This window comes from Anastrepha ludens, chromosome 4, assembly GCF_028408465.1.
Source record: "Anastrepha ludens isolate Willacy chromosome 4, idAnaLude1.1, whole genome shotgun sequence".
In the NCBI taxonomy this organism is placed as follows: domain Eukaryota; kingdom Metazoa; phylum Arthropoda; class Insecta; order Diptera; family Tephritidae; genus Anastrepha; species Anastrepha ludens.
This window is the reverse complement of record NC_071500.1, coordinates 42351675-42371286: the sequence shown is the minus strand read 5'-3', so window position 1 is coordinate 42371286 and position 19612 is coordinate 42351675. Positions and strand designations below refer to the sequence as shown.

Genomic DNA, 19612 nt, shown 5'->3' with positions numbered 1-19612 from the left:
GCAATATTTGCATACGTACAGCAATTTCCGAGTGTTACTCAACTTTTTAGTTAACCATTTTGTGTAAAAGTTCTCCATTTTTTTGTATCATCGGTTAGTATAAAAATTATTACAAATAATACTGTCAATTTCCATATTGATAGAGTTTTATTAAAATCTTATTGATTAACTAACAATTGTGTGGACAAAAGTAATTCATATTTACAAATATTCAAATGTGAAAAGTCAGCTTTAAAATGTTTGAGCCTTTAAATATTCATTCCAGTTAGAGAACGTGAAGTAGATAGTCGACGGGTATGCTTCTATGTCGATATTATTTAAGAAATGACTGCCTAAGCAGAGTATTTTTAAGATTATAAGCTTGAAAGGGCGCAACCTGCTATAGCTGGGTGAGCTGTTTAAAGCCAGCCGATTGCCACCGCCAAGTAAGTTTCGCTGTGCACCAGGCTAGGATTGCAGAAATGCAGCCATTTAATTGTAGTAGTAGGTACCAGTCAACAGCAGGCTGAATCAAGCCGGCTTAACATCGCACACAAGGTCCTGTCGAGCGTATTGTGTGAGAATGAATCCCATCGTCAACAAATTGATTTGACCCTATCAGTGCGCCTTCAGACCTGATAAGTCCACCATAGACCAAATCTTCACAATACATCAAATCCTAGAGAAAATCCACGAAAAACTACTCGACACGCACCACCTATTCGTTGGTTTCAAAGCCACCTTTGATGGCACGGATATAAATCACCTCAGTGCCGCTGTGTCTGAGTTTGGTATCCCCGCAAAACTGATACGCTTGTGTAAGATGACGTTGTGCGCTACCACAATCTCCGTCAGAATTGGAAGTAACCTCTCCGAGCCGTTAGATACCAAGCGAGGTTTCAGACAAGGCGGTTCTCTATCTTGTGAGTTTTTCAACCTCATGCTGGAAAAAAGTCTTTCGCGCTACCAATCAGAACCGCACTGGTACTAACTTTCATAAGAGTACCAATGCTACTAGTATACTATATGCCGACGACATCGATATTATCGGCGCAACCAAACGCGCTGTATGCTCGGCATACTCCAGTTTAAAGAGAGAGGCGAGCAATGTGGGTCTTGCGATGAATGAGGCTAAGGCAAAGTACCTAGTGTCAACACACAGTGAGTCTTCGCGTCTTGGACAATATGTCAGTGTTGACAACCAACAATTGGAAGTTGTGAAAAACTTTGTCTACCTTGGGACCAGTATTAATAACAGAAATGACTACAGCCTGGATATCAAGCGTAGAATAACTCTAGCCAACAATTGTTACTTTGGGTGCAGTAGGCAACTGAGAAGTAGAGCTCTCTCTCGAAGGCCTAAACTGGCTCCCTTCGCGTTAGTGAGGAGCACCGCGTACGGTGGAACAGCAAGCTGTATGAGCTATATAGGGACATGGACATAGTTAAGCGTGTAAAAATACAGCGGCTACGCTGGCTTGGAAGAAAACGCTCCAGCAAGGCGAATTTACGACATGGTACCCCAAAAAAGAAGGCGTGGAAGAGGAAGATCCCATCTCCGTTGGAAAGGGCGAGTGCTGCACGACCTGCCTTCACTCGAGATTTCCAACTGACACCAACGAGCGCAGGACAGGATATATTGTTCACTAGACAGAGTTAGTTTACTGAAAAGCTCCAGCTTCCCCGTGAGACACGCGTAACACTGGCACCATTACGTTCTGGATACTGTAACAGGTTAAACTCCTACTTATCCAGAATTGACCCCGACATACCAAACATATGTCCGGCATGTGAAGATACTCCGCACGACATTAACCACCTTTTCATATTCTCCCTTAAACCTACTCATCTAACACCCATTTCCCTCTGGACCCAACCCTTCGAAACAGCATGTTTCCTGGGCCTACCTTTAGATGAGCCCGACGAAAACGACCGGTGATATACCCTACACTGACGGGGCTTGTATTACTGTTAAAACAACAACAAAAGCGCAGGACAGAAACAGCTGACGCGCTATTTTGGATTCGACTAAAACCGACACACTGTTGTAGCGCCACATAAGTAAGTAAGTACCAGTCAATAGAACTAGTATTAACTGCTTCTAAAACATGTTGTGGTAGATCACAAAAGCTGTTCTATGTCGAAGGGTCGTCCACTGGGCACACTAAAGTTACTAAATTGCTATTAGGGTGTCGTTTGTTTTGCGTATAGTCAAAAGCACAGTCGACTCGAACGAGAACTTTTTTTGTAGCTTAGTAAGAAAGAAGTGGATATCTCCTGCGCATTCCGATAATCGTCCAACAGATGCCGTAGTGAAAAAGTGAATCGAAAAATTTGATTTGGCTGGCTCGGTACAAGACATACAAATATCACTCCAGCAAGTGAAAGCATTGACGTAGAAAATCTGTCAATTGTGTATTTATTGAAAATATTTTTAAAATTTAAAGCTAACTTTTCCTCGAAACCGTGAAAACATTCAAATAATTTACATCGAATTTGGTAATATACAAATATTTACACTTCTATGACTTTGATTTAATTTCATACTTTTGATTATTTTGTTATAGTTTCTTGCTTTCCTTCCTTCTTTCTAAATAAATATGAAAACTTACCTTCAACTATTAATTATTCGAACTTATGTAAAACTTCCATATTCTTATATATATCATATACATATATATTATATATAAGCATATACATATGTATGTATGTATATACAACCTTGGGCTGATTTTGTTCATTCACTTATTAGTAATTCAACATTGAAGTACAACTATGTTTTGGGTAGGTGGTGGGGAATGAGTGGTTGAAATTTTGATTAAGCATTCATGGATTTGGGAATGAGATTTACATGCAAAAAATAAATGTTTCTAATGCGTAGGTGAGGAGGTAAAGTTAAATTTATTGTACAATGAGTACAGTTTAGGAATGAATTATGCATATGCGGGTATGTGTATTTGCTTTTAAGTATTGTAAAAATTTTGATTGATTGTCCGAAAGTTTAAATTCATCTGTATTCAATTGTGAGTGTGTCGAGGATATATATATACGGTAAGTATATAAAGAAAGGGAGGGTAGTAGATTTTAGGTGACTTTGATTCATCCAAGTAAGTGAGTAAATTATATGACCAAGCTGGAGCCTTAGGGCTTGGCATATATAAAACAACAACATCAACGTTCACATCCAACCTGACATTCACTACAAATATTCTTTTATTCCTTTATTCTTTTATTCCTTTCAGCATAAAGTGAAAAGTAAGCAAATTGACTAAACCCCAACTATTTACGCTCATTTGCATTAAATCAAATCGTTTACCGTTAATAGAGCAGCAAACTCTATAATGAGTTGGCATTTGCCATCACACTTTTAAAACTGCTGCAATCTCTAATCTCACACCGATATCGAGTAATCAGATTTTTCACTCAACAATTTTTGCTGTGATGGGGCAGGTGAGTGCTGTTGTTGTCTCGCCAGTTGTTGTTGTTGCTGCTGCTGCTGCTGTTGCGGCTGCCCCTTTTGAGCTTGCTGTTGAGCAGTGCTTGTGCCCTGTTGTTGTTGTTGTTGTTGCTGCTGCTGTTGTTGTTGCTGTTGTTGCAGCTGTGAAGTAGTCGACGACGGCCTCGACCACAATGTCGAACGCATACCCAACTTTAGCTTCTTCAAAGTGTCCACATCACACTCCACCTCAGACAATTCAATGCGCTCTGTCTCGATAGGTAACTGGTGGAAACCACTGCTGGGCATTACGTTGCATTCAGCCTGCAACTGCAATGGATGCAGGGCTCGTATGCCTCCAGCTCTGTTGACATCAGTTTTTATTTGTCGTTTAGTTATTTTGTCGTTGTTGTTGTTGTTGTTGTTGGTTAGTGCATGTCAGTTGAAGGAGTAAAAGTTGAGGGGGAATACATATTACAGTTGGTTTCATGCAGCAAGCAAAGTTACGAGTGTGACCTCTATACGAGTTTGTGTCAGTGTGTGTGTGTGTGTGTGTTTATGCATGTGAGTGGCTAAGTGTCTTAGCCTGTTCAAGTTGTTTGTTACCAATTTTCATTTAAAACTCCCAATAATGCTTTCAATGCTACCGAGGCTTATCGAATTTGTGACATCGTTGGTGTTGTTGTTGTTGTTTTTTAGTAACTTGCACTTAATCTTTAAGTAATGTTTGCTCAAAACGTAAACACAATTGGCCAACTCAAAGAGTTGAAAACTGTTATCTAAACCCAAAGGCTTTGATATGTACGTATCTGTGTGTGTGTTTATGAATATTCAATATGACTATGTAGAAATGAATATGTATTTGAGTGCATAGTATCCCAATTGGAAATTAAATGCCAATACAAGTGAATGAATGTAAGATGCATCATATGCTCCTGCTTGCAAAATAGTCTCGCGAATGAATCATGAGGAAGTTCATAAATCACTATATATAATATATAATGGGAGCTTTCACCCTTATTGCATGTTCGGCCTCTTCCGTTTTGTTGTGTGCGGCTTGACGTTGTTCCGCCACTTATACAGGCACGAATAAAGCTAAAATACAAGGTTTTAAATGTCTGTTCAAAGAACATTCCCTATCGAGAGAGCTAAGCAAGTATTCGCATCAGATTGGATTTTAATACTGCGTTGACCATTACATAACAGTCCGTGTTGGATGCGCCAGTAGAAAGAAGTTTATACCTTGGAACAGAATGGGGAGTGCGGTTTTTTTTGGAGGCCATATTGGAGCGTTAAGCCGCAAGGGCGAGCCATAATAATGGATTTTGACGACTGTTATTGAAAAATTATTGTACAATTTACACAGATCATCCGATTTCTAGTCCAAAAACTACGCCAACTAACTAAGAACTCTGGTTCAAACGACGACAAGCAAACGATGTGAAAGCGCCCCAATATCGGCCGAAACATTGACTAGCGTGATGGAGAACGACGAAAAATATTATGTTTATTTTTTCTTCAAGGCCGAAGCTACGAAATAAATATTTCAAAATTTTCGATCTGTCGTTTGAAACTGGCACTGATATAAAGGTCAACGGGAGGTGACACATATCGATGAAGAACTACTTTTTGTGGCCTAAACTATATGCTGTGAATACTGATGACATTTGGTTGTAATAACATGATGTCATGTGCCACATGAGCCGTTCCACATCATGGGAGAATGCATAGAGGAGTCGGGATAGATATAAACACATAGAAATTTATCGAAATGCTCAGAATTTTTAAACGGGGCGATTAGGCTTGTCTGTATGCCCGACTGTCTGCCCGTGTGAAAACTCGATGATGTTACGAGTATATGCAATAACATTCATTATTTATGACTTTGTTTGACTCCAAAAATTAACAGCAAGTCCAAATTCGATTTGATTAAAATATGTGTGGGCCGAATTTAGTACTTTCATACATACGACCATCGCAACGCCTCCTTGAATACAGCGCTATAGGGCGGAGAACGTTGAGACATCTCGGCCAACTGCAGCCAGAAGAAGAAACGCTCAATTCAACCAACCTCTAATCTGAGTTTAATAAGGGAACTTGGTTTGGCTGAGGTACTTTGATGATTACCATTTTAGTATACAGTACGTATTTCAAATAAGAGCTAAATCGGTGATATAACAATATTGATTATTGTACTTTTATATACTCACACAAATGCTTTCAATCTGGTTGTGGCGGAGATAAATTAAGTAAAGCTTGGGACAGTAATTCAGAAGGGGTGGCCAAGATCAGACTGTTACTGGCGCTCAGCGAATTAAAAAGTATGAGTTGATTGGCTGCTGTCATCGGGGTCGTGAGAGCGGTTTGTTAAGAAATAATAGAGATTTTGTTGGTGATATAAGAAAAAAATCAACACTGTCAATAGCCACACCACTTCATTGCTATCTGAACAACGACTGATTGCACGAGTGTGTGAGTACGTGTTCGATTAGCGCGCATAATTAACGTCCTGGCGTACTTGGCAGCCGAAGTTGTTCGCACAGTTTGTTTTTCACCATAGCAGATTAGCTAAATCTGGTAACCTATCATGTTTGGGCATGTAACCACTGCAACTCTCTTTCTCATATGTTAACAACATACAGAGTCATCGAGGTGAATCCGGAATATTGAGCTTAAAAATAAAACACATGAATATGTACCCGAAAATAATTCCATTCGAGTACCCACTTATCTGTTGGAAATTAAGCATTTATTGCAACCTTCGTCAGTTGTAATACACTGCTATTGTTCCAACTCTCGTAGAAGCGGAAGTGCCTATTTGCACGTACCAGCACTTCTTTGCCCATTGTGATCATCGTTACTATAATAAACGATCATTGGAGCATTCATAGTGTTGCAAGTGAGGACTTTCGTTAACCTTTACTTCAACTACACCCTATACGTAATAAGTAATCAAAGGGATGGCAGACCGTGTTTGAAGGCGGCCACAAATCTGACACCCAATGTGAGGGAAGGTAACTATTGAGCAAAGGCTGTGTCTTCCTTGCCTCCTGAGCAGCTGCTGAAAAGCAGATCCACTTATAAAAGGGCGAAAAACTGTGGCAATGTCATAAACTCTTCTTTTATTTTTGGTAGCAAAACTACTAAATTATCTATTGGAACCATTTCTTGGCACAAAACCACTGTATTATCGCACCACTCCACTTATATTTACTGTCAATCAGGAAGCAATAGACTCAAAATGTGTCCCTTCATCAGCTGTTTTAGGCCTAATGACACTGCTCCAGCCTTCTCAAAATGTTTTTCGGCCTTAACGCGATGACCCTGTATACTCAATCACACACAATATATGTAGATATATGTATTATACCTAAAAAATAATATAATATATATATAAAAAATAACAAATACAAAAATACCAACGCCTTTTCACTTAAAATATGCATATTTTTTCAACTTCAAGGGATACCCCACCACGCACACCAAAATAATATCTATCTACGTCATATCTACCATATTTGAAAGACATCTACATTCCGTTTAATAAAATTCCACTTTTAGTTCACCTCCCTCCAATCCCTCCATCCACTAATCTCATGTTTGATCTATAGGGTCCATATAGGTGCACGATATTTCACTATCATAGCCCAGACTGCTCATAAGGCTCCCCCCGTCGAGATCCAGACTACCCCCGTTGGCCGTATCCTATTTAGGTAGTGTTGTGGCTGAAAAGAATTTCGACGACAAGGGTGCGGTAGATGGATTAAGTATGGTACCACCACTTTCGCCGCTCACATTGGCATTTGCCACCGAAGCGGGTACCGTTTTATGGGGTATGGGTCGGAATTGTGATGATGGCATGCAAGTAACGGGACCTACAGATGCAATGGGATTGTTACAACTACTGTCTAGAAGGTCTGTGGTTGAATCAGGTTGATTAAGTTGATGTGTGGGGTGTGAAGCGCTGATCAAATTGTGATGTTGTGGATGATGTGCTATTTTTGGGGTTATCAATATGGGTTGTTGCTGTGATAGTTTGTTTTTATTGGAGGTGGTGATGCTACTACTACAACTACTACTGTTAGTACTATTTAAACTATTTGTGGTTGCATTGGTGGTGACATTGGTTTTTTGTAGTTGATGATGTTTTTGTAGTTGTTGCTGATGTTGTTGTTGTGTTACAGATGGTGACTTCACCAGCGTGGGTATATGGCATTGTATGGAGTCTTGTGATTTGAATGTGCTTGAAATTGATTTTAGATTACCACCACCACCACCACTACCACTACCACCCATACTGCCAATACCACCACCACCACCAGCACTACCACAAACACCGCGTGGTGATAGTATCTTTGTCGAGTTATTTGCAGATGTGGTGTTCATGTTGTTATTTTTGCTACTGTTATGATGGCGCGGTGTTGTATTTGTGGAAAACTGATATTGTTGATGATGGTACCTTGAGCGACCGCGGCGTGGCAATGATTTTTGCTCGGACATTGGTGAGAGATCTGAGGATGTGCTTGATTGTGCTCCATGGTAGATGATACCTGCAGGGTGGGAGGAAGGTTCACATTTTTATTTCACACTCATTTCACAACTAAAACACTGTTACTTAAAACTGATTGCATATACGAGTATTTATGTATGTGTACGAGTATGCGTATATAAAGATTAATTCTATGCATTCATATTGGCTTTCGGGAATTGTTTACTTGTTTGTTCATTGTGCCCAAATGATTGTTGACTGAGATTGATTGGCTTATTGGTTGTTGTTCATATAAACTAGTATATATTTATGTACATATGCAGATGGATATATTTTTGTATAAATGCTTGGTACTGGCACTGGCACTTCTGGCAAACACCGACTCACTGTGATTGCATATAAACTACATAATAACTGTGTCTGTAAATGTGTATAATAGTTGAAAAACAAATGCAGAAGCTCAGTTGAGTTCATTATGATATTGTTTTTGTCTCTTTGATGTCCTGTTTCTACGCTCAATTTTCTATGTAGTATATTAGTTGTACATATTTTGTTAATATACATATACTTTATAAGGCCGTTTGCCAGCATTTGGTACTACAGATATGTTTTCGATATGTTGTGATTTAGAAAATGTTGAATTTTTTTAGAGTCTGTGAAAAGAATACAGAAAATATGAAAATATCATTTTTTCGCACATCAAATATTAGAATTATTTGCTGTTTTTAAGTTTCAGTGAAATTTGAATTTTCGAAATGACAACACATTCTTCTTGCGGAAAGGGTAAAAGATTGGTTCGGAAAGGTACAACTACGATCTGAAATTAGTAATGAAACGCACTACAAAGCAAACGGATAGCTATTTATGATTGAGTTTTGAAAAGTGTTTGTAGTCTAACTTTGTAAATGGTACTTAAGTTTTTGAAATGAGAACTCTGTTGCATGTGTCGGTAAAAAATTGTGATGAGCTCATTCCATAAAATTTAATACGTATTTTTATGTATCTAAATTTATTTTAAGAGTCAGTCAATAAACAGTTAATTGTTTTAGCTATATACAGCCTGTCTAATAGAAGCGTAAACTTTCAAACTCATCTGCCAAGAATTTCATAAACCTCTTTTCTCGAGTTAAAGTAACTCAAACAGTTGATTTTTGTTTAAATTCCAAGTTTGATCTCAATGGAGTTATCCGTATTCTTATGGGAAGACGGTTATGAGGGTGATTTCCAAAATTTTTGAATGTTTTTCAGCATTTATCTTTGTAGTTTTAGTATACATTAATAAGTTTCGGCTTTGACTGCATTTACAAGTATATTTTAAAAATGTATACTTTGCTAATCCAACTGTTACTGTTAACTTAACATTTTCTGTTTGGCCGACAAAATTGGGATAGCTCCTCTCTGGATGTGAGCGAGCTAACGTGCTGTAATGCAGCAACCATTTCTTGAGACTTTTCGTATTTAAAAAAGAGCATAAATTGCAGTTAAAGCTCTGTAGGTATGAGCTATAAACCTTAGTTACTTTCTTGTTATGAAATCAACTTTCTGAGTAAAGAAAATATTAGGTAAAAAATGCTCCGGAGAGTTTAGTTAAGTTCCATATACAAGTAATATGTTCGCTTCTTCATTATCCGATTTTATATTTTAAAAAATTCTATCTACGAGCTCATCACAATTCATTCAGTTCATACATATGCATGTACATATGTATGTGTGTACAATATTTTGTCTCTATAAAATAGTACTGTTGTGTAATATCTCATGCCAACAAATTGATTGTGCCAGCGGGGGTTTTTAAGTGAGAAACAAAAACATCAACAAAACTTACTATGTTTAATTTTCCCCTCATGTTGATTGGATGACTCCGTGCGGCTTGATGTCAATTGATCCTGATCTGATTCGGATTCTTCACTCTCTGGTTCGGTTTTACGCGAATGGCGGCGGCGATTCTTGGAAGACTAATTACACCACAGGCATCAAGAGGAATGGCAAAGTACGTGCGAAATCGCATGAAAAGAAAAACAAAGGGAAAAAGTACAAAAGTCAATTAAAATGTGTCCTGTAGTGCTGTTTGGTATGAGCGAGAAGCGAGCGAGGATGAAGGATTAGCATTTTACAAAACAAATAATTAAAAGAAAAAAAAAATTGTCAAATTTATACAGGAGATACTAATACTAACACAAATACGAAACGACAATAAAAATTATCTTTAGATGAGAATAAAACAAAAAATTTTAAAGAAGTAGTTAATTTAGTCCGGACCGAAGTTTATATACACGTGCACAAAATGGGCGTGGTATTTATCCGAACTTAATGATATTTGTGTCGGCTATAAATGAGGTGGGAGCCACAGGTGTATGAAGTTTGTGCATTTTAGTCATCGCATTTACTGAAAAGTGGGCGTGGCACAGCTCATTTTTCAAATATCTACTTACGTCGTATTTCTGTTTTTGGGATCATTATTTAAAAAAATGTAGGAGGTTGAATTAGTTTTAAAGGTGACACACAGATGGCACTATTTATCACTTTATCGCGTTGGCAATACTGAATATATATTCATGACAAAGCCTCATCCCTAGGCTTTGTTTATCAGTATCTGTCATTTCGCTGAAGTATAAACAACGCAGTGTTTTCGTGCTCCGAGTATGTCAACTTTCGTGCCGTCGAAACGCAATTTGCGGGAAGCTTTGCTTTTCTGCTTCAATTTCAAAAAAAATACAGCCCAAGCCCGTGCATTGCTGCAGGAGGCCTACCCAGACCATACTCCGTCGATTTCAACATGTGAGTACTGGTTTCGACGATTCAAAAGTGGTGATTTTCACACCGAAGACAAGGAGCGTCTTGGCCAGCCCAAAAAGTTCGAGGACGCGGAATTGGGGGAATTGGTAAACGAGGACTCGTGCCAAACCCAAGAAGAGCTTGCTGAATCATTGAGCGTTGATAAATCAACCGTTTGCAAGCGTCTAAAAGCGATGGGAATGATCCAAAAGCAAGGGCATTGGGTCCCGTACGAGATGAAGCTGCGCGACGTCGAACGGCGACTTTTTACGTGCGAATTGCTGATCGAGCGACAAAATCGGAAGGGTTTTTTACATCGGGTGGTGACTGGCGACGAAAAATGGATCCACTACGATAACCCAAAACGCAAAAAATCACGGGGTTTGCCCGGCCACGCATCAATGTCGACGGCCAAGCAGAATATTCACGGCAAGAAAATCATGCTCTGCATTTGGTGGGATCAGGTCGGCGTCGTATATTTAGAGCTGCTCCAACCGGGCGAAACAATCACGGGGGATCGTTACCGACTGCAATTGATGCGTTTAAGCCGGGCATTGAAAGAAAAACGGCCGGAAACGGTAAAAAGGCACGACAAGGCTATTTTGCAACATGACAACGCTCGGCCGCATGTTGCTCAACCTGTCCAAAAATACCTTGGAACGCTTGGCTGGGAAGTGTTACCCCACCCGCCGTATAGTCCAGACATAGCTCCCTCCGATTATCATTTGTTCCGGCATATGAGTCTCGATTTGGCGGACCAGCGGTTCTCCTCGTACGAGGCTACCAAAATATGGGTTGAGTCATGGATAGCCAAGCAGCGGCCAGAATTTTGGAGAAACGGCATCCGGAAATTGCCCGAAAGATGGGCGAAATTGTAGCTAGCGATGGCCAATACTTCGAATAAAATATTTTGTACCGTTTTTTCACAATAAAGCCCCAAATCTTCGAAAAAACCCTTTAAAACTAATTCAACCTCCATAGTAGTTTTGCTCCATTTATAAGGTGCGCCAAAAATCTTTTATTCCTTAGTGAATTAAATGCAATTAAAATCTTTACTTTAAATTTGACAAAAGTTATTTCAATGAATAATGAAAAAAGAAATATTATAAATGAAGTCAACATAATTTCATTCTGGTCATATTTTGAACCTTTTTGTTTTTTTTTTTTTTTTTGGATTAAGTTTTAAAAATCGATCGTACTTAATTGGCACCTTATGAGTTCAATCATGTCCTACGTTTTGTCAAATTTGCTCCAGTTTTCGAGACAAAGGTTGAAAATTTGCTTATATTTTAACTTTTTGTAAATTACTCCATCAGTTTTACGGCAATGTTACTAAAATTTTGATATGAGTGCCCTTTGATATTCGCTTAACTTCTTGTTCTTCTTCTTCTTAATTGGCGCGATAACCGCTTACGCGATTTTGGCGAAGTTTAACAAAGCGCGCAAGTCGTTTCTTTCTCCTGCTAACCGGCGCCAGTTGGACACACCAAGTGAAGCCAAGTCCTTCTCCACCTGATCTTTCCAACGCAGAGGCGGCCGCCCTCTTCCTCTGCTACCACCAGCTGGTACCGTATCAGTGCCGGAGTGTTTGTATCCATTCGGACGACATGACCCAGCCAACATATTAACTTAACTACTTCTGAAAATCTTCCAAACTGGTTCACTATAACCGGTTGTTTAGATATGTGGTTTTACGTCATACCTCCTTCTATTAAGCAGGTAAGAACATATAATTTAATACTATTTTCTTTATCACAAAGGGATCGATTTTCCAAAATATATATGTAGCTTCCATATAACTGAGTATTCAGGTACGAAGTTACCGTGTGATGATATTTTTTAATTTTCCGACAAAAGCGAAACGAAATTTTGTAATAATTCTTTAAACATTTTTAATATTTTTAAGATATGCCAAACAAGTTTAGCAACACAGAATTTAATTCACATATTCTTCTTTTTCCATACACAAATTTAAGCAAATTTTTACGAACCGTTATATCGAAAGTTCAGTAAATCTGGCAAAACACGGGTCGTCATTAAATTTAGAAGACCTCAATTAGGTAAGATCAACTATCACAAGCTTTGCCTAAATTTTGAACCCGCACAATGTTTTTTGAATACCCTAAAACTGAACATCAAATTTAGAAATTACTACGAAAGGAGTTCAGCATGATGAATAAATATTAAAAAAATAAAAAATTACTAAACAAAAAAATAAAAATAGATGCAAATTCCAACCAAAATAGCTACAGTCCAGTAAATTGTTCATTATTGCATCTACAATAAAACGGCGCTTAATAAAAATAATAAAAATAGAGTTGGCGTTACTTTTTGTGTTGCGTGCACCATTTGGGCAGTTTCTTGTAAAAATTAAAATATCAAGAAGGATATATTACAGTATATCAAGGCTTAATTATAATGCTCAAATAGGTCTAACTCTCATGGTATACATGGTATTGACATGCCTCCCTCAACTAGCTCAGCAGAAGGATATCTTCTCATCCCAATAAGGCAATGTTGACAGATTTTCCCCCATTTTAAGAATGACATAATAATCGATTTCAGGTTTTCTATCATATTTTGTATCATAAAAAGTCTAACAGTAACAAATTGCAACTCAGTGTTGGCCATCTGACATCGCCAAAGCATTTGACAACACGATTAATAAAATTAAAGGATTGATTGTTTGGTGGGCTGTGTGACAATGCGTCGTTCCGCTAAAACCAAAGATTGTGCCGGCCAATATGGTAAATTTTTTCACACAAAGATCCGATAAACCTAATTTTTCAGCGCGCATCGCTTACCTAAATAGTATTTTTAGTAAAAACAAGAAAAATTGTTCCAATAATACCACGACACAAAACCCACACCAAATTATCACTCTGCAGACGCATTGGCTTTTGGAAAACCTCGTGTGGGATTTTCAATCTTCTGTTTACTGTAAAGTATGTAATTGCCGAAAAACGAAAGGAAATTTCCTCTAAACTCGTACCGAATTATCGCTGCTCATAGGCCCAAACTAAGAAACGTTAGCGAAGCGGCTCGTCAGGATAATGCATTGTTTAGTAGCAATTCTCGATGACTAAGTCCACATTGGATTCAATTACACATTTTTGGCTTTAGCAGTTAGACCTCGGCATATCGCCGTAAAAAGAGCTATGAATATAAAAAGTATCGTATATTTGGACCTCCCAGTATTATTTTATTGTGAAAATCAGACGTTTCCATTACGGCTTCAAACAAGTCCCAATTAATCGATTGAGAAGAAGATATGTGACAGAAGAAGAAGCTTTTATTTACAACTACTGAGTCAATTGAACTCTGTACCCGGACAATTAGAGATCTTTGTGAACAATGCTTCAAAGTCCTGAGACGCAATATTAGGATTTTGAAGTAAAGTATGCGTGCGTAAAAACTGCGAGTGAGTTTGCAAACTGGCGAATCAAATGTGATTAACATCCCTTGAAATTGATTACTGGCTTATTTGAAATTCTGATGGTAATTTTAAATATTTTTTCCACATTTTTTTTTAATCTGCATTTATCTACATATATTTTTCCAGAATGTTTCAGGGGACTAACATCAAGATGCAAACCACAAATAGAAGGAGGAGTTCGGCCAAGTTCAGCCAAAAGAGGGTGTAAGACCCAATAACATGTATATATTTATATATACTTATATATTTACATGACCACGCTTAGTTACTTGACGGAGAGTAGGGGACTCGGAATAAACCCCGATAAAACTGCACTAATTCTCTTTACAAGGAACATAGATTGCTCACAGTTTCTCCAGTAATTTTCAAGGATGTGGATAATCCTTTGCTAGAGAATGTTAAATACTTATAACTCATATTTGACAGGAAACTTACGTGGAAATCGAATATTGAGAATAGGGTGCAAAAGACCAACATTGTATTGCATAAATGCAAAAAAGCGGTCGGAATCAAATGGGGATTAACAACTCGTATCACACACTGATTTTACACTTCGGTAGTTCGACCTTTTTTACTATACGGAATACTTGTATGGTGGCCAAAAGGCAAGCTATACGAAACTGCTGTGCAAGGTCCAAAGAACTGCGTCTTTATGCATCACCGGCGCTTTAAGGACCTCCCCTAATAAAGCGCTCGAAGTGTTAGTCAACTTCCCGTGTCGGAAACACGTGGCCGCCGCTTCAGCGCTTAGGCTTAATAGTATGACGCTATGGAAGACCCACCGGTCTGGCCACGCTTTTATACTACATAGTTGTTATAATCAAGAAATCGACTACTCTTTCCCTAAGCCCAACTCCGATGGGCTCTTCAAGACAAACATCCCGTCAAGAAGAGAGTGGCTAACTCAAATACCATGGAGAAGAGGGGAAATAAATTTGTACACGGATGTATTCAAGCTAGAAAATAAAGCAGGATATGGAATTTTTTCAAAACATTTAGGCTTAGAATTATCTGTTCGACTTCCGGACTACTGTAGCGTCTACCAGGCGGAATTCTCAGCAGTAAAGGAGGTAAATGTATATCTTAACACACACACACACCGTAACAAGACTACGATAAATATTTTCTCGGACAACCAGACGGCCAAATCAAGGAAGGTAGTTATACTGTTCCAGATTGCCAGACAACTCTAACTGATATTAGCATCGTCTTCATCGTTCTTATGGGCCCTGGGACATAGAGATATTGAAGGAAATTGCTAGACCGATGAACGAGCCAGAAAGGTTACTAATCTTTCACTGCTTGAAAACAGAGGGAATATTAGAATTCCCATGGCAATTAGCAAATTAAGGATAAAAAATAATATTCTCCAAGAGACGAAAAGGTCATTTAGAGAAGAAAATACTTGTGTTAAAACCAAGCCAATTTGGCAGCAAATAAATAAGTAAAGATCGGGAGAATTGCGGAACCTCTCAAGAGAGAATATCTCGAAGGTCGCGGCTTGTTTCGCCGGACATTGGCTGTTATGTAGGATCTCTTCTAGGCTAGGTGTATTTTCTCCTGAATACTGCAGAAGTTGTAGAAACGAGGACGAGGAACATTAGAACACACTTCCTTTGTAATTGTTCAGCCTTAGCTAGGAGTAGAGCGAGGTTGTTAGGAAAATAACATTTTGACTCTCTTACGGAACTCTTGCTGTTGGTATAAAATCCCTCCTGCGCTTCATAAGAGAGTCTAACCGGTTCCATGAAAATTAAGAGTTTCCGTGTTACACAGTGGTACCACAACGGACCTACATGGTTAAGTGCTCTAAGCCGACTGCTATAAAAACCTAACTTAACCTATATATACTTATAATTTCAGGTGTATTAAGGGGGGAGCCTGGTTTATGAGGTGTAAAAATTGCAACTCTTTGCGATTTTTTTTTAAGGAAGAAATTAATTTAGCACTGCAAAGTTTTTTCTATCTTTTAATGAACATTTTAAAAGTATAACAAATTTTTGTACTGGTTCAAATAAGTTGAAAAAAATGTTTAACATAGAAATTAGTAGCGCGCTGCAACGCTGGAGTTTCCAACTGGCGTACAAGATGCAGCTCGTAATTATTATCTAAAGCAAAAAATTCAAAGGGATTTCTAATTATTATGATTTTTTATTCTAGATAAACTAAGAAAACTGAGAGAAATTCCAAAATTTCAACTTTTTGGAGGTTTAAAAAAAAAAATGCCTTTCTCTTGGACAATTTTTTTTTATCTATTTTGTTAGTTCAAATAGAAGAGAATTTAATACTGAAGGGAACAAGCTACGATTCATTTCAAAAGGTTCATTAGTTTTTTTTCATTCATGTACGCCAATTCAATGAAATCATAAAAATGAAAAGTCGAGGAAAGAAGATAAAATTTGTACTATAGCTGTCCGGTCACAGCGTAACTACCTAACGCTCGCCTACCTTTGGCTTTGTATCTACGGAAATATTGAGAATTAGGCTCTGTAACTTTGTGTGAATATTCTGAAATATATTAGGAATCGCTTAAAACGAAAAAAAAAAATGATTTTTTTTACCTTATAAACCAGGCTCCCCCCTTAAGTTTTGAGAATCTTTCTTTTCTCAAAAGGCAAGCAAACTTCATTTATTGGTCTTATTGGGCGATTCATTTTGAATCTGTCAACCTTGACCACAGGTTTGATCTGAGCACATCCACAAATCTGAATAAATATTTTACATTTCGTCAATGCGGTGAGTTTAAGGATTAGGCAAGCACAAATATTTTAATTTAAATAATTTACGTCTTCTTCTAACATTTTGTCTATATCTAAAACAGTCAGTCAAAATCTGGAATGCATGGTAGACAGAAATTACTTATAGAAATAGAAAAAAATTTAGGTCACACTTATTTGTATATTCCACACAATTCTGACGCTGCTCAAGCGTTGTACTCTACAAAATTGTTTTACAATAAACTATTTTTTACTTTAGCACTTTTTGTACTTTTTATAAAAGCGTACAACTTGTAATAAATGAACAAAAGCGTAGAAACTAAAAACTAAAATAAAACACATAAAAAATGAAACGCACGATATTGTGAAATGGCGAGGTCTGATAATGATTATAGTTTGTCTTTGTTGGACGTTGATTGTGGTTGTAATGATAGTTGAGGTGATGGTGGTGGTTGTGGTGTTGGGTTGGTTTTAATACCGCTGCGGGTGGTGGTGAAGAGCAACCCTCGGTCAATGCACGCTCGTGATACATGAACGAATGCAAAAGCGTATTAGCTGGGCCGGCATGATGTGGCTGTGACATGTTTCCCGTCTCGGATAATTGAAATGTGGCATACGGTGAAATATCCTCGGATGTCTCTGTTTGCGGAAAGCAAAACAAAAAACAAAACCAAACACAAACAACAAGAAATGGAAAGAGAAGAAAATAAAGTCAATAATATATACGTGTTTGATATGTGCACTATGTGTGCTTATGTATGTACTTATAACAGCACCTACAACAAACATTAAACGGCACTAATTAGTAAACAATTGCAAAGGAAATGGAAATGGCTTTGACATTGCGCTGGTCTTGCGGTGGCGGACGGTAGGAGATTGACATTGCGATTGTCGTTAGCATGCGCGCTGTGATTTATTTAATTGGCATTGACGAAGTGGAATGTCAATGCACTTTGACAAAGGGACAGCATACATACATACATACACACATATGTATATTTAGCTATTTGCATATCCCGGTAACATGAGACTAACTAGGTTTATATGATTTTCACTTTATAAAGGGTGATAAATTCAGAGATATCGGATTTTTAATTGAAATAGAACCACAAAAATTCAAATGGATTGGGCAATCTTTATTGACATTTATTTTTTAAAGATACTCCCTTTCAACTGCGCCGTAAACATCCGTTGGCCTTACCTAAACACCAGTTTTGAATGACTCGCGACTCGCTGAAGGACTTCGAACGGTATCTCGTGAATAACTTTAGAATGGCGGCTTCCAATGCCTCAATCGAAGCTGGTTTATCTGCTGATTTATACTTTACATACGCTCAGAAATAAAAATCCAAAGGTGTGATCGTGTGATAATCTTGGTGGCCAAGAGATAAACTCCTCACCAAAAGAACGGTGGAGTAAATCCGTTGTTTAACGGGCTTTATGGCAAGTAGCGCCGTGTTGTTGGGGCCAAATGTTGTGGAGATCACGAGCTTCAAATTCCAAATCAAAAAGTCGTTTATCATGGCGCGATAGCGTTCGCCATTCACTGTTACATTGGCGCCAGCCTCGTCCTTGAAGAAATATGGGCCGATGAGTCCTCCAGCTCATAGACTACACCATTTAATGGCTATTTTTGAATGGCTCCAGCTTGCTCTTCAGCCCAAGTACGGCAATTTTGCTTATTGACGAAGCCATTAAGCCACAAATTGGCCTCATCGGTGAAGAAAATTCGGGTCCAAAAATGCGGATCATCGACGACTGAAGTTATAACACTTGGGTAGAACGCCCGGCTTAAAATTATGGACTAGTTGTATTTTATATGCTTTCAAACCAAGACCTTTACGTAAAATCGCTCAAGTCGTGCCATAAGATAGACCAGGTTAATGAGATCGGCGCCTTATCGATCATTCCGGGTCTTCGGCGGAGCCCTGATTCACAGCAGCAATATTATGTTCACTTCGGGCTGCACGTGGTCTAATCGGGCGAGTATCATCCACTAATGTAAAATTAATATGAATTTGCCGATGGTTTGTCGAATAGTGTGTTCGATAAGACGAGTACGTCCTAAGTTGACCTAAGTGTGCGATAAACACTTTAAACAGAGAGTAGATTTTCGTAAAGCAATTGTTCGATTTGTAAACGTTGTTGAGGCGTAAGTCTTTCCATGATGAAACGTCAATTAATACTGAAAAAAATATGTATTTAGTTTGACAGTAGTCACGGTACCTCCAAGCTAATCACCCTTTATTAATGAAGATTAGCAAATTAGGACCTGATAATTTTTACTACTTGACAAGAAATAATTTTTTTGAAATAAAAAAAAATATATTGGGTCAAGTAAAAGTCAAATTATTTAGCTTGGCAAATTTCATGAGTTAATAAATCAACCAACATGGAATTGAGCCTCATTCGAAGCTACTCATTTCGCTTCACGAAGGTATGAATCTGGCTTACAGTCATGATTTTGAATGAAGGAGTTGTAGGTGTCATGTACATATCAATAAATGATTCAAAAATACACCTGTGTTTGAACCACCCTATGGCGTTGATATATTCAGTATAATAGCAGAAATCATCTACTGTCCACGTAATTGTTAGGATATGCGTACCTTAATAAATGATCAGTCGTATTAGGGTGTATTTCAGGCTGATAGCGTACTAAATGTTTCTCCTCTAACCCTGGAAATATTTGCAGCCGCTACCTTTACAGAGGGTACCGAACTAATCTTTACATAATCCGAGCGTCAGTATTAAGGAAGCGAGGGGTTAAAGAAATGTCT

At 38.1% G+C, this 19612-nt stretch overlaps 1 protein-coding gene across 3 annotated transcripts in view; it reads right to left on the bottom strand.

The window, feature by feature from the left end:
* Nucleotides 1-6619: 6619 nt before the first annotated feature.
* The window catches only part of LOC128862101 (cell adhesion molecule Dscam2), a 308940-nt gene continuing 295947 nt past the window's right edge, over nucleotides 6620-19612 (bottom strand). For 2 of the 3 annotated variants that reach the window (XM_054100528.1, XM_054100530.1), the window contains exons 19-21: nucleotides 17311-17471; nucleotides 9730-9859; nucleotides 6620-7965 (exon numbers count right to left, since the gene is read on the bottom strand). In XM_054100528.1, the coding sequence (XP_053956503.1) occupies nucleotides 7121-7965; nucleotides 9730-9859; nucleotides 17311-17471 (1136 nt within the window). In that variant the 3' untranslated portion in view covers nucleotides 6620-7120. Of the gene's footprint in view, nucleotides 7966-8275; nucleotides 8558-9729; nucleotides 9860-17310; nucleotides 17472-19612 lie in introns of those variants that run through there. The other variant, XM_054100529.1, reaches the window with a different exon arrangement.